Source organism: Phalacrocorax carbo, chromosome 2 (assembly GCF_963921805.1).
Source record: "Phalacrocorax carbo chromosome 2, bPhaCar2.1, whole genome shotgun sequence".
Taxonomy (NCBI): domain Eukaryota; kingdom Metazoa; phylum Chordata; class Aves; order Suliformes; family Phalacrocoracidae; genus Phalacrocorax; species Phalacrocorax carbo.
This window is the reverse complement of record NC_087514.1, coordinates 12664265-12678290: the sequence shown is the minus strand read 5'-3', so window position 1 is coordinate 12678290 and position 14026 is coordinate 12664265. Positions and strand designations below refer to the sequence as shown.

Sequence of the window (14026 nt, the reverse complement as noted above, 5' to 3'; positions counted from 1 at the left end):
ATTAGGATGCAGATAATTTATTCAGCAATTCCATGTGCCAGCAAGATCAAAAAGATTTAAATTATCAACTGAATTTTCATTTAAAAAATACATAGGATAATATATTAAAAGACCTCCATGCTAACAAAAAAAGTTGGCACGAAAATATTATCCAACAAGACATAATGATTTCTCATTAGGAAAACAGTTCTCTGCTTTTATTCAGTAACGTTCCATTTTTCTTTAATTTTGTTTGTTATCTTATTAGGTTAAGTGTTCAGACTAGTAAGAAAAATCAGGAGGCTTCTGCCCATTGCCATCAAGAGTAAGGAGATAACACCTCAGACATAACATAATTTAGTAAAACAGGCTGTGTTCAGTCTGGATTGAGCTGAAGATTCCTATCCTACTTTTTGTACTACATTTAGAAAAAGTACTTAGGTTATAATCATGCTTTGTATAGAAACATTGATGTTTTTAATTACCAACTGTAAGCAATACAAAATAAAAATCCCGAATTCTAACATTATTTTAATGCAAAGGCAAGAAATGAACAATATTATATAAAAAAGAGGAAAAGTAATTTTGATACAAAATATCAGCTGATTAAGGAAAGATTTCTAGGTTAAGTACTTTACCAGAGCATAGTCTCACAAACACTTCACAGTTTCCTATCATAGACATAGACTGTATAATAAAATGGACTCTTCACAACTTGCTAAGTTCTCTTTTATTACTCCTGCCTAAAGACTTAAGCCTTTGTTTATTTATTACAAACATTTGTCAATCTTCAAATGCTCATTTTCTGGCGTCTATAAACTGCTTCAGTTTTCAGGAAAAAAGAATAAATTCACTAAAAGCATGCCAATAATTACAGGAATAAGATTGCTTGTCCATGCTAAAGACTGAAACCCGCTCAAAAGCAAAGGCTTTGTTAAAGATCTCTCAAAGGAGTCATATTAGAGGAGACTGTACATATAGTAGCCGTTACTCATAGAAGCCGTTACTTGCTTCAATTTTTTTCCTTTATCAATGCAATTGTAATAGTTAAAATGTACAATATTAGTGTTTCTTTTTAAACACACTGTCTACTAAGGGATAATGAATCTTTTTGCAGTAACTAAAAGAATGGGAATCTCCAAAGGAATTAGAATTATTAAGAATGGTCAATTATTTATGATTTTAAAGACATTAAATAATTTTTTTTTTACTGCGAGATTGGCCAGACACCGTCTGCACCTCCAGAGATACTCAAAACCCAACTGGACACAGTCCTGGGCAATCTGCTCTAGCTGACCCTGCTTGAGCCAGAGGGTTTGACTATGTGATCTGAAGAAGTCCCTTCCAACCTTTGTGAGTCTGTGATTTATTTTCTTCTGGGCTTCATGGTTGAGTAACTAACTCGAGAAACCATTTTATATTCACTTTTAGATTCCTCTTATCTCACAGTAACTTACCTGGTTATAAATGTCATCTGACCGTAAGCGGCCAATAACCATGCTAATGAATGTTTCACTTATGGGTACCCTGCTGAAGTAACTCTCGGGGTAGTTTGGAGGTCTTTTAGCTCCAGGTTGGCTTGAGTATCCAGTGCTCCGAAGCAATTTACAGATATCATCTAAATTGGAATCAGCAGAGGATCGGGCTGCACTGTTTTACAAAAGAAAGGAACAAAAATTAGGCATATGTCCTAATCGTTTCTTCTTCTCCCTCCCCATGTAACCACGCCTCTCCTTCAAGAAAATGATCAGATACTACGGTCTGGGAGATTTCTGGTTGTTTACTCCATGAATACAATGTTCACTATATTATAGGCGGACACAGATGAATATCTGCACTGGAATCCCAGATAAGCACACGAAGCACAAACAAAAAAATAACTTTATTCAGGAACAGAATCAAGTAGCTTTATATTCAGAGGAGTAGTTTTGTTTTGGTTTATTTTTCCCTTTTCTTTTTGCTCCCCGTTTCTGAATTCCCTTTCTTGAATGCACTTCTGCATTCCAGAGTTAAGGAATCCTCTCATTACATACTGAAAAGCATAAAAATAGTCAAAAGAAGCATAGCAACAGGATACCCCTTTTTTACGTGTGTGAAGGGATTTGCACTGATACCCTTTTAGATCCTCACTGTCATAGAATGATGCTGTCAGCCTACCCTGGAAACTCATTAATGATTTGACTAATCGAGCACAGTAGCTACAAGAAGACTGTCTCGCAATACATTTATCATCTAGATACTCAGGAGTTTTCACCGAGATCTGCTCACACATCTGGGAACCTGTGATATTTTAATAGCTGACACCTGCAATGTTAAAGCTTTAGCCCAAAGTTTATTTGTCAGTGGACTTCATATTTCTATTGTGACAGCATGAAAAAATCTGTTGTTCCAGTTTTACAGCTAGACCTGCAAAACCAGCCAGCGTAAGGAGTTCTGCTGACATGCAGAGAGATCTGCAGAATTATCAGAGTCTATCTGTATGGTTGGATGGTCAAAGAGTTGCTGATATTTCCATTTATCTTACCTCAATAACCTAGCTAACTGAATATACTGCATATTCCATCCTTTCAGCCTTGGCTGCTTCTGAAAACCAATATACATTACCTGTATCTGTAGTAGGAAACCAACATCCTTTCTCTGACTTCTCCTTCAATCTTCTGGTCAATGACCAGTAGCATGACTCCATATAAATACAGCGCTTCACACTGTTTAGAAAAAGGAAGAACGAAGGGAAGAAATCACATAAACATAATTTTGTAGTAACACGTAAAGACAAACACGTACTGGCAAACTAACCCAATGTCAACTACATAGTCAATACAATATGGAGAATGGTGGACTGAATATTTTTGGTCTTTGTCCTCCTAAAAGCGAGTCACAGCATTTGGTAAATTTAAATCTTTGTCTAGTTTGGCACTAAACTAGTTGGTTCACTTTCTACTACTACAGAATTGTTCAATACTTACTAGAAGCTGTTTTCCATCTTCATTAAGGAGGACCGTTTCTAATGTTTGCTGAATATAAATTCCTTCATTGAGGTCATCTAAATATCTAGGGATCATAACAAAGAGTTGGTCATTGACTATTTGGCTCTCAAACTGTATGTCCTCAGAACTCAATTGGCCAATCTTCACTGAAAGCCAACAGACACATCAGAACATTTCCCTACCGCAAACAGCATGGAGTTTTTCAAACAAAGAAGAGATGCTCTACTATGAAATGAGCAGCTAAAACTCCTAGCTAGAGCCAGCAGTTGGCAAAAGCCTCCTTCCATATCCTGGTGGGGTATGTGAAAGACACTAGAGGATACTTTGTAACTTACAGCTAACATCCTCTTAAACTTCTTACAGATGGACAAGAGCCTGAGAAGAGAGAACTGAGAGGGCTTCTACTCCAAAATTTAGTAGAACTCTCATTTTCAAGTTACTTCAAAAATATCTCCTGGAAATAGCATAAATTTATCTCAATTGTAACTTTGAAGGTAGAGCTAGAAATCGAGTATGTTCATCTTGATTAACAGAAAATTTCTTCCTATTAAAGGATTTTCCAGTAACACTATTTATTAAAAAGTAATGTCAAACATTTAATCTTTAATTAATATTTTCATACAAGGTCAGTAACACAATTTTTATGCTTAAGATTCTCTGGAACTTTTTCTTAGAGTATTTCATGAACTTTTCATCATGTTTTTTACAGGTAAGAGTAGCAAACTTGAGAATATGGCAACTCCACTGAAAAATTAAGTTCAGGAAAATAATGCCAATGAAAGTTAAGGAAAAAACCTGTCTGATATTCTGTTTTGCAAGACCACAAAAAGCTTAGTCTAATAATATGAAGTCTCCTTTTATTGAAAAAATCTTCAAGACAATCTCCTAGATAAAGAAGAAAAATAAGCTCTAACGTAGAATTGAGGAAATGACGTAGAGAGGTTAAATATTTTCAGGTCATATATTAAGCTGGTAAGCAACAGTAGGAGTAAAAGTTATCATTTGCTTCAGCAATCCAGGTTTCCGGGTGCACAAGAATATGCTTTGACAGCGAGAATTTTGGGTGTCTAAGGGAAAAGCTTCCCATTATTAAGACTAAACAGTCTTTAAGAAAATTCACACATCTTTAAGATACCATACCTGTTTAAATCTACAATGTATTTATGTACACTCTGAAAAGCGAGATAAAATCTCGTCAAAATTTCAATGTTGTTTTCACGGAATTCTTCATCTAAATCCAGTAACTCAGGCTTAGCTTCCAGTTTGCCTTCACATGTCTCAGGCCCCTGTGAAAAGAAATTCATCTTTAGAAACAAATATTTGACTTCAACCTCTGCTTGACATCTCTTCAGTAGGACCCAGAACACATACAACTGCCACTGCGTATACAACACCAGAATTGACATTTCTTACTAAAACAAGGATCTGTAGTTTTCCAAGCTACTTTATGATTGAACATGGATTCCATAAAGATGAGTTTTGTACTTTGTTACAATCTGCAATGATTGTAAATACAATTTAATCTATGTACTGAACAGAAAAGAATAATGCTTTGGGTAAAGCCCCAGTGCATCTGAAGCTGCTGTGTGCTTTTTGTAGAGCTAACTATCTCCTTGCTGGAATTTTTTCCTTTACACATTTGATCTGACTGATTTGTCAGCTAGAAACCATAACACTGAGGCCTCACAAACACTTGTGAGCTTAGCACCTTCTCATGCATTCAAACTGCTTGAAAGTATTAGATCCATAAGAGAACTTTTGGTTTTTGGGTTTTTTTTTTCAGACTCTGGATCTAGCTCAGCACTAGTCCCCCAAATTAATGAAGAAACGATGTCATTAATGACCGTGGGGGAAAAAGGGTTGGGATGAAGAACCTGACTTCCCTAAGGCAATGGTACAAACTTCTTTAAACATTTAGCACTGTCAACATTTCTCGTAACCACCATTTGGTCTTACCACCACCATCTAAATGAAAATAGTTAGTTTAATTGAAAATATTATTAACACCTGAATGAAAATAAGTCATTGCACAGACAACTTCCACAGCATGAGATCATTGCTTAAAAGGCTTTAGTCAACACAAGCATAATAAAAATAAATTAAAATAGAGTTAAAATGAAATATCAAGCTTAATACCCAGCTGACAATTTTTGTGTGGTTTTAAACATGCTCTTTTGTTTCTCTTTTTGTACAAAATACCTACACAAAACAAAGGATAAGAGCAGGCCCCAAATTGCCTACGAAGTTCAAATACACAAGGTAAACAGCCTGAGTTTTCAAAATCTGAAATCTTTTCTCATTGGGTAATTATAAGAATCATGAATACAGGAATTGTGCATGCGCAGTGAAAATATCTGTAAATTCTCCAATCTCTTCTTTGTAAGTACATCTTTTATGGATTTTGGTGCTCTGAAAAACAGCAGCACTGTTGTGCTTCCTTAATGTTCAAAAACCTTAACATTTTAAGTACTTTTCACCAATTATATCTATCTGCTTTCAAATTTTCAAGTAATTTGTTTTAAAAAAAGACTTCTAACAAACATTTAGATCTAAAGGTATCTCAGAAATTATTTGTGCTCAGGGTTTTCAATGTCCAAGGCTCACAATTAGTGCTTGAAATTTGCAACTCTTACTAAAAAAACCAAAAAACCCCAAAACCAACCCTCCCCCCTTGCTTTACTATTAACACTTCTTGAATTGCACAATCCAGATAAAGTCAGGTTAGACAGTCCCTGTAGTTCCTTGTTAATCATGTTGGAGAATGATAGAGGGAACTAGGTACTGCAAGAAGCTTAATTTTGTAAGGGAAACAAGGGCTTTTCATGGACACTCCGCTTTTATTTGTTTATTCAGTGCATGTGACAAGTCCAGTGAACAATCACAGCACTGTCAAACAGGAAAGCAGAAAGCAGTTTTCATGGCTGCTAAGAATAAGCTACAGATAACCAAAGGAAGACGGGCGTAATGCCCACAGTACTGCTCCAGAGGAAAACAACCAACTGCACAGGCTCAGAACCTGCTGGTGAGAGTATAATTTAAAGGCTCTGCAGGAAATAATATTAATAATAATTAAAAATGAAAACCAGAATCCAATACTCAAGTCTTATATAATCAGTATCCATCAAAGTTCACAGGCCAGATGATTCAAACATTTTGAAATGTGTAGCTGGAACTGCTCTTGTGCTGATGCACTTAAAATTGCCTCCTCCTCTTGCCCTGATACTATCAGCGCAGGTACTGGTTATACTTATATTCTGCTTAGGGGCCTAAGCACAGAACCTTCCCTAGGCTGTTTCTGTGCACTAAAATGAGTAAGATGAGGCTGAGTATGATCAGAAGTATGTAAAATACAAGACAGCCCAGAAGCAGAATGTTAGCATGCAAGCATATCCCAATTGTTATCTCAGTTTTGTGAATTTTTGGTAAAAACTAAGCAAGTAGGAAGTCACAACAGTCAACTCTGAAGAATGCTAGTAATAAACACAAAAGTCAGGAATGGCTGTTTCCTAACCTGAAGCATGCTCATGCAGGACAGCAATGCTTTAAGATATTTTAACAATAAAAGGATTTACCTTAAAATAACTGAAATCGAATATGATATCACCATACTTCTGTTGATCAGCCTTGTCCTTTAGCCTGAAAACACCAGGAATAAATTCAGAAAGTCTCAGAAGTTCTGCAATAATGGCATTTCCACAGGAGACAATCCGAAGAATTGCCTGACCACAGAGATTGTTCTCTGCTAGAAAATCAACCATGATGGAGCCGGACGTGACAGAGCAGCAGAAGTCCTGCAGTCAGATTCTGGCTGTTAGTCTTTAGGTTATTTGAAGAAGAAAGTCTGATGAGAAAACTAGCTGCTCCATTAATAACCTGTAAAAACAAAACCACACACATTCAGAGTGGTTCATATTCATATTTTTGATCATTTAATCTATGTGATTTTTAAGCAGATTTCATAATCGGAAAGATTTGAGAATATAAGTTATTCACAGCTTTGTTAAAGGAAAAAATGCACTGAATTAATCCTCAGCACATACGCTGTGTTTGACTCAACAATCACAAATACTGAAGCAATTGAAACCACACAAGGAGATGGCAGCAAGGAAAATCATTAAGGTTGGAAAAGACCTCTAAGATCAAGTCCAACTGTCAACCCAACACCACCATGTCTCCTAAACCATGCCCTGAAGTGCCATGTCTACATATTTTTTGAACACCCCAGGGATGGTGACTCCACCACCTCTCTGGGCAGCCTGTTCCAGTGCCTGACCACTCTGTCAGTAAATAAATATTTCCTAATATCCAATCTAAATATCCCTGACACAACTTGAGGCCATTTCCTCTTGTCCTGTCGCTACTAACTTGGGAGAAGAGACCAACGCCCACCTCACTGCAGCCTCCTTTCAGGTAGTTGTAGAGAGCGAGAAGGTCTCCCCTCAGCCTCCTCTTCTCCAGACTGAACCACCCCAGTTCCCTCAGCCGCTCCTCACCAAACCTGCTCTCCAGACCCTTCACCAGCTTTTTTGTCCTTCTCTGGACACACTCCAGCACCTCAAGATGTGTTTATAACAGTCACTTTAAAAATACAGCCAAAGTGATCGTAATAGGCTTTAGCAACACGGAAGACTTTTACAGCAAAAGGAAATGATACAGGTCTATTCCTTTATTTACTGCTGAAGGACTAGCTTCCATGCTGTGGTTGCATCTTCTGGTCACGGTTTCACTTACTGACATGTTTCCTGCAAGGCACAGTGCACAGCACTGCCAAAAATAAGCTTTTTTATTTAGAAACATTTATGGGAAGTTACAAGTTGACTTCACTTTTCACCAATAACCTTCCAAACCACTGAGATACATCTGACAGCGCCTCTTCCGCCCCAAAACGAGAACCGGGAGCCCGCCCGCCCTTTACCGCTGCAGCGAGCTCCCCCGGCGGGCCCGGAGCGGGCCTCTCAGCTACACCGCACCGCCCCCGCCTCAGGGCTCCCGCCTCAGGGCTCCCGCCAACGCGCCCCGTCACGGCTTGAACCCCCGCGGCGCGCGACCAACCGCCGACGGCTCCCACCACCTCCCCTCACCCCGCGGCCTCCCCGCTGGTGCCACCCCCCGCCCGGCGGCGCTCACCCTGCCCCGCCGCCGGTCCGGTGAGCGGCAGCAGCGCCCGCGGGCACGGACCGGCGAGGCGGCTGCCCTCGGTGCGGCGCGGCCGAACCCACCCGTCACATGACAACGGCTCCGCCGTGAGGAGCGGAGCGGCGCCGGCTGATGAGGCGGTTCCGCCGCCCGCCCCGCCTCCCGGGCCCGCTCGCCCGCCCGCCTGCTCCGGCCGCCGGTGCGGGGCCGTCTCGGCGCTAGGACTCACCTTGGGCCTCGGCGGCTGGGACAGGTGAGCAGCGGCCGCGCCGGGGAGGGGGCGCGGGGGCGCGGGGCCGCGCCCTCCGTGCGGGGCGGGGCGGGCCGCGGCCGGGGCGGGCGGGCGATGCGGGGAAGGGCCGGCACGGCGGGGCTCCTGCGTGGTGGGGTCTGCTCCCGACCTGCGCCGCGGGGAAGCTGCGCCTGCCTTGGGCAGGTGATTGCCGGGTGAACTGAGGAGGGAGGCGCTAGTCCTGGTGGTCAGTGAGCACCGGTCACCTGCGGATCTCGTGTTACGCGAGTAACCCTTTTTTTCCTTATCTCTGCTTCCTAGTTGGGATGTTGAAGCATAAAGACATCAAATCTTTAAAATAAGTGTCAGAACGGAAACTGCAATTTAAGTTTGCTGCTTGGTAATCACGCCTGGGCCATTTGATAATTTATTGTTGAAAGAAAAAAACCCTGCCTCGGTAGCCTAAGCTGGTCTCCTCGTCAGCTCTGATTTTGCTGGCTGTGTTTTCCAGAACTGAGGGGGTTGGGAGTTGGGAATTTTAAGTGCTTCATTGATGCACCCATTGAAGACCTTCCTGGCAAAGAAGAGTGCCTTAAAAGCGCTGCTCTGAAAACAGTTCGGGTGAGGCTTTTCCTCTGGAGGCCTAATGGACAGCTGCAAGCTGAAGAATTCACTTAGAAAATTCAAGAGTGAAATCTTTGCTTGGGATCATAAACAGTGTCTAAGAAAAATAATCTTTTATTAAAAACAAACAAAAAAATTGTCCAAGTGTACTTAAATTACTTTTCAAAAGACAAATTGAGATGAAACTACCAATGCAATGGTATGATTTAATATTGTAAACAATAACTTCTGGTCCTGTGTAGTTTGCTCAGTGCTTCCACAAATGTCAAGAGAATGAAGAAGCCTTTTTAACGTTTCACTTGTTTTTTTTCAGATTCCTGCCTTTCACAGTGTGTATCTGTGAAATTTCCAAAGAACAGCAGGCTTTCTCAGTAAGTGAGATTTACCAGGTCCAAGAAGGGAATTAAGTTCTCACTGCTAACTTTCATACACTAAATGGGCCTAGAAAGATAAAGCTGCTAACATGATTTTTTGCAACTATTTAATAGTGTATATTTGGATCATCACAGAGATTCTATGCAAACAGTCTTGCTAAGTGGCAAACAGGTGTTTTAAAAAAGAAAGTCAAATAATGTAACATCTGAATGCATTTGCTATTAAATCTTTAAAAGCATAATTTTCCTTTACTTTCAAGGAGTTCTAAGGAACTTTTTCCTTGTCTTCTGTTGTTTGACAGCCTCTAAAGATCTGTAAAGATAGCAATCACTGTCTTTTGGTGGGGAGAGCATGAACTGAGGTAACTGGAGCTGTTGTTGAAGGCCATTGGCTCCTCTGTGGCAAGATGCACCTTTAGAAGGGGATAGAGAGCAAGGCAATTTGTATGTAATTCACCAGTTCAAGTGGTGAACTCGAACTGTTGTTAAAATGCTGTTGGAAGTATGTGACCTAAAAATGGTGATGTAAAAGATAGTCTTGAGTGGCCAAACACATCTTTTAAATGGAATAAAAGGAAATATTGTGAAAGAAAACAATAGAAGAGAAAAGAGCATGACAGCAGGTATTCAGCTTTCATAGTCTTCATGATATTTGTGAGGAATGTGACAAGGTTGTTCAGGTTAGGATGAGCACAAGATGTAACTGGCTGAACAACGGAGCTCAGAGGGTCGTGGTCAATGGAACAGAGTCTGGATGGAGGCCTGTCACTAGTGGTGTTCCCCAGGGGTCTGTGCTGGGTCCAGTCCTGTTCAACATATTAATCAGTGACCTGGATGGTGGGATAGAGTGTAACCTCAGCAACTTCGCTGATGATACCGAGCTGGGAGGAGCGGCTGATACACCAGAAGGCTGTGCTGCCACCCAGCAAGACCTGGACAGGCTGGAGAGCTGGACCAAGGGGAACCTCATGAGATTCAGCAAAAGCAAGTGTAAGGTCTGGTACCTGGGGAGGAACAACCCCATGCACCAGTACAGGTTGGGGGGTGAACTACTGGAAAATGGCTCTGTTAAGAAGGACCTGGGAGTGCTGATGGGCAGCAGGCTGACCATGAGCCAGCAGTGTGCCCTCATGGCCAAGAAGGCCTGGGCTGCATTAAAAGGAGTGTGGCCAGCAGGTCGAGGGAGGTTGTCCTCCCCCTCTACTCTGCCCTAGTGAGACCACATTTGGAGTACTGTGTCCAGTTTTGGGCCCCCAGTTTAAGAAGGACAGGGAACTGCTTGAGCAAGTCCAGTGGAGAGCTATGAAGATGATCGGGGACTGGAGCATCTCCCTTATGAGGAAAGGCTGAGAGATTTGGGTTTGTTTAGCCTGGAGAAGAGAAGACTGAGGGGAGATTTCATCAATACCTATAAATATCTAAAGGGTGGGTATCAAGAGGATGGGACTGGACCCTTCAGTGGTGCCCAATGACAGGCCAGGGGGCAATGGGCACAAGTTGGAACGCAGGAAGTTCCACTTAAACATGAGGAAATTTTTTTTTACTATGAGGGTGCCAGAGCAGTGGCACAGGCTGCCCAGAGAGGTTGAGTCCCTTCCCTGGAGACATTCAAACCCCGCCTGGACGCATTCCTGTGCCCCCTGCTCTGGGTGTGCCTGCTCAAGCAGGGGAGTTGGACAAGATGATCTCCAGAGGTCCCTTCCAACCCTTGCCATTCTGTGGTTCTGTGTAGCTCTGGAATCCCAGGGAAGGTATCAGAGGGAGATAAAGCCTTAGGCATGCAAAGCTTGGGCAAAATTTTGTCCTCTCTATTTAGATATTTTCCAGATTTCTGTTGGATTATAGCTTGTCAAATGCTGATGATAGAACAACTCGGCCTCTTGTTATTTTGTGTACAATTCAGATAAAACTTCGGGTATATGCCAAATTTGGTTCTCTCCCCCAATAGCCCTTGAACATACCAGTTAATTTTCACATGGACTAATGCAGTATTTCTGTCTGTCCAAGACTTTCGTGGGGGTTTGTTGTGAACTGCTGTGTATCTAAAGCTGAGCAGAATTTTTCTTATTTCCTATGACTTAAAGTACAAAATTCTACAGATTCGTGTTTCTTATAATAGCTACGTATTGTCTGAGTGAGTTGTGGCAAAGCGTGAAGAAGGAATAGAAGGAGTCGGAATTTCTGAGAAGAAACTTGACTGATGTGAACAGGGTGCATAGGCACAGCATAAGCAAACCCACTTGAAGGTTGTCTTAATGACAGAGGAGAAGCTGTTAAACCTTGCAAGGCTGTAGGTTGTGTATCAGTTTTGCAAAGGAATAAGGTGGTAAAGAAGATAAACATGATTCCTGTGCAACACTGTTCTGTGCTAATGGAATATTGGTACTAAAAATTTGTGACATCTTTGGGGGAAGTAGGCCCATTTGTAAGTGGGCTTTAATTTAAAATTATGCTAGATGATTTACTCTTACATACATTCGTGGAACAGTTGCCCTTTATTAGATTATGTTTTCCAAGGGCTAGCTGTTGAAACAGGCTTGTTGGTGAGGCTTAATTGGATGTGTGAAGTTATATTTCTTTCTAGCCTAACTGATCATATGCCTAGAAAACACAGAGAAGTTTTTGGGCGTGTGGGCTGTTTGGATCTGTAATAGAGCAGTAATTTTCAAGTAAACAAATCATTGAGTTTGAACCTCATTGTGGTTAAGCAATAGGTATGAGCAGATGAAATCTGCAGGTTGCTTTCTGTGGTGTAGTTTTGCTTAATATTGAATAGAAGGTGAATTGAAAACCCCTGGTGGATTGCCATTCCACTGAAATTACTGACATGAGCTAAGATTTTATCTCTGCTCTCTGATGTTTCAGTGGTTCTGTTGACAGCGCTTTATGGTCAGCTATCTGTACTTCTGTCTTCTCTCTCAAATTCTTTGGGTGTAAACTGCATTCCAAATGTTGTATCTGTTATTTCTAGAGTAACGATTTCAAGATGCCAGGTGGTGCGAGAATCTCATTCAACTGTGTGGATTCCTCTCTTTCATCTCTGAAGAACTGCCAGTCTTACATAAATACCGGAATGGATATTGCTACTCATGTTGCCCTTGACCTTGTGGAAAGTTTCAGTAAGTATATTCTCTCTTGCTTTGCACCCTGAATTGGACAGATGAGTGCTTGGCCTATGTATTTTGACTCGGTTGCTGCCAATATCTGTCTTCGTTGTAGGAACTGTAGCTCTTCTGGCTAGACCAGGGTGTTTTCAACCCAGTCACTTCATTGTCTTAAATGATAAATTCAGTGAAAATGTAAATACCAGGCAAGCATTGTCCCAGCTTTTGTAACACCCTGTTGTTACCCTACAGCTTTGTAAAAACTTCAGTGTTGCTGAATGAGGTGGAGAAGGCCTCTCAAGTGGGTGAATAAAATGGCTTTTCATTCTAATACTTCTTCTTTGTGTGTGTTTTATTTGATGTTTAGGGCAAGATACATTAAAATAATGCTAATGATTTTGAGCTTGAGACATCTGTTAGGGGATGCAGTTTTTTAAAAATGCTGTCTCTTTCTCTGCTGCAAATCGGGCCCTTTTAGGGTGCTTCAGTTTGGACACTTGCGAAGTGGTGTACCTTACGACTGTAATCACTTCTAACAGTCTCGTCAATGCTATTTCACAGTAACAGGTGCACTGCAAAGCTGCTCTTCAAAGACAAGTATTAGGCATCCCATTTCTCTCTCTGCTTGCATCTATGATAATGTTTTCACTAGGAGAAAACAAAAAACTGTAAAGCTCCAAAACCCTAACAGTTTTAATTGAGTGGAGAGAGAGAATCCTCTGAAACAAAAGTTTTGCTGTTCGTTATAAATCTGGCACTCACCTAAGCCAGGATTTATGTACAGTCAGGATGAATGCTTTTCTCTTTGTCTAGTGTGATAGTTCTCTTTCCTTTGAGCTTTTTATCTGTACTGCTGTCAGAGACAATTGACATGCCATTTCTAGCGGGGTAGAGGAAATAGAAAGCTTGTCTCAACAGTCAAATGGGGATTCCCTTTGAGGTAAAACTGCTATAACCAGTTGTTTCCTCTCCTTTTGTGGTCACCATACCTCCTATTTTGCCGTAAGCAACACGTGGAAGTACACTGAATGTTCTGGATTCTTGCAGTCCCAAGACAGCATAACAATCCACAGAAATTAGTTATTGGTACAAAAGTTAAAAGCTTTGACAGATTTCACTTTTCAGTAGAAGCCCTTGTTGCATTCCTGTTTGGAGGTGTGAAAGGCAACTCAAGCTTCACTGTCCAGGTCTGCAGCTGGAAGTCTGTGCATTATACTCCTAGGAAATGTTATCTTCCTCACTTACCTGCTTCTGACACGTTTATCTTTATTACAGCCTTGAAATTATTTTGTGCATTTCATTCAGTAACCAAAAGGACCATATTTATCATTCTATCCTGAGAGGAGGACATTACTCTTGATGAAATACCTATAGTCTTTGTAACGGTTAAGTTACATCATGTGACTGGAAAACAGCTCCTAGACCATAACACTCATTTTATTTTAGCAGGGGCAGCTTTCCTGTAGAATCAGTTACAGAATTATCAGGTATGACCTTTTAACGTAGTCCATCCCATTGCTCTAAAGCAAAGCTATTCCAGGCCTGTATTTGTAGTTTATACCTCTTTGGTCTGGTGTTACGGTGTTAGCT

The 14026-nt window shown here is 41.1% G+C and overlaps 2 protein-coding genes across 3 annotated transcripts in view; one reads left to right on the top strand and one right to left on the bottom strand.

The window, feature by feature from the left end:
- The window catches only part of WASHC5 (WASH complex subunit 5), a 28135-nt gene extending 19946 nt beyond the window's left edge, over positions 1 to 8189 (bottom strand). Inside the window, exons 1-6 of the mRNA XM_064442099.1 lie at positions 8094 to 8189; positions 6539 to 6839; positions 4107 to 4252; positions 2946 to 3030; positions 2584 to 2684; positions 1437 to 1629 (exon numbers count right to left, since the gene is read on the bottom strand). Coding sequence (XP_064298169.1) covers positions 1437 to 1629; positions 2584 to 2684; positions 2946 to 3030; positions 4107 to 4252; positions 6539 to 6724 — 711 coding nt within the window. The 5' untranslated portion in view covers positions 6725 to 6839; positions 8094 to 8189. The remainder of the gene's footprint in view (positions 1 to 1436; positions 1630 to 2583; positions 2685 to 2945; positions 3031 to 4106; positions 4253 to 6538; positions 6840 to 8093) is intronic.
- Positions 8190 to 8232: 43 nt separating this feature from the next.
- Positions 8233 to 14026, top strand: part of NSMCE2 (NSE2 (MMS21) homolog, SMC5-SMC6 complex SUMO ligase) — a 136148-nt gene continuing 130354 nt past the window's right edge. Inside the window, exons 1-3 of one of the 2 annotated variants that reach the window (XM_064442102.1) lie at positions 8256 to 8355; positions 9272 to 9329; positions 12304 to 12451. In XM_064442102.1, coding sequence (XP_064298172.1) covers positions 12319 to 12451 — 133 coding nt within the window. In that variant the 5' untranslated portion in view covers positions 8256 to 8355; positions 9272 to 9329; positions 12304 to 12318. Of the gene's footprint in view, positions 8356 to 9271; positions 9330 to 12303; positions 12452 to 14026 lie in introns of both variants that reach the window. The other variant, XM_064442101.1, reaches the window with a different exon arrangement.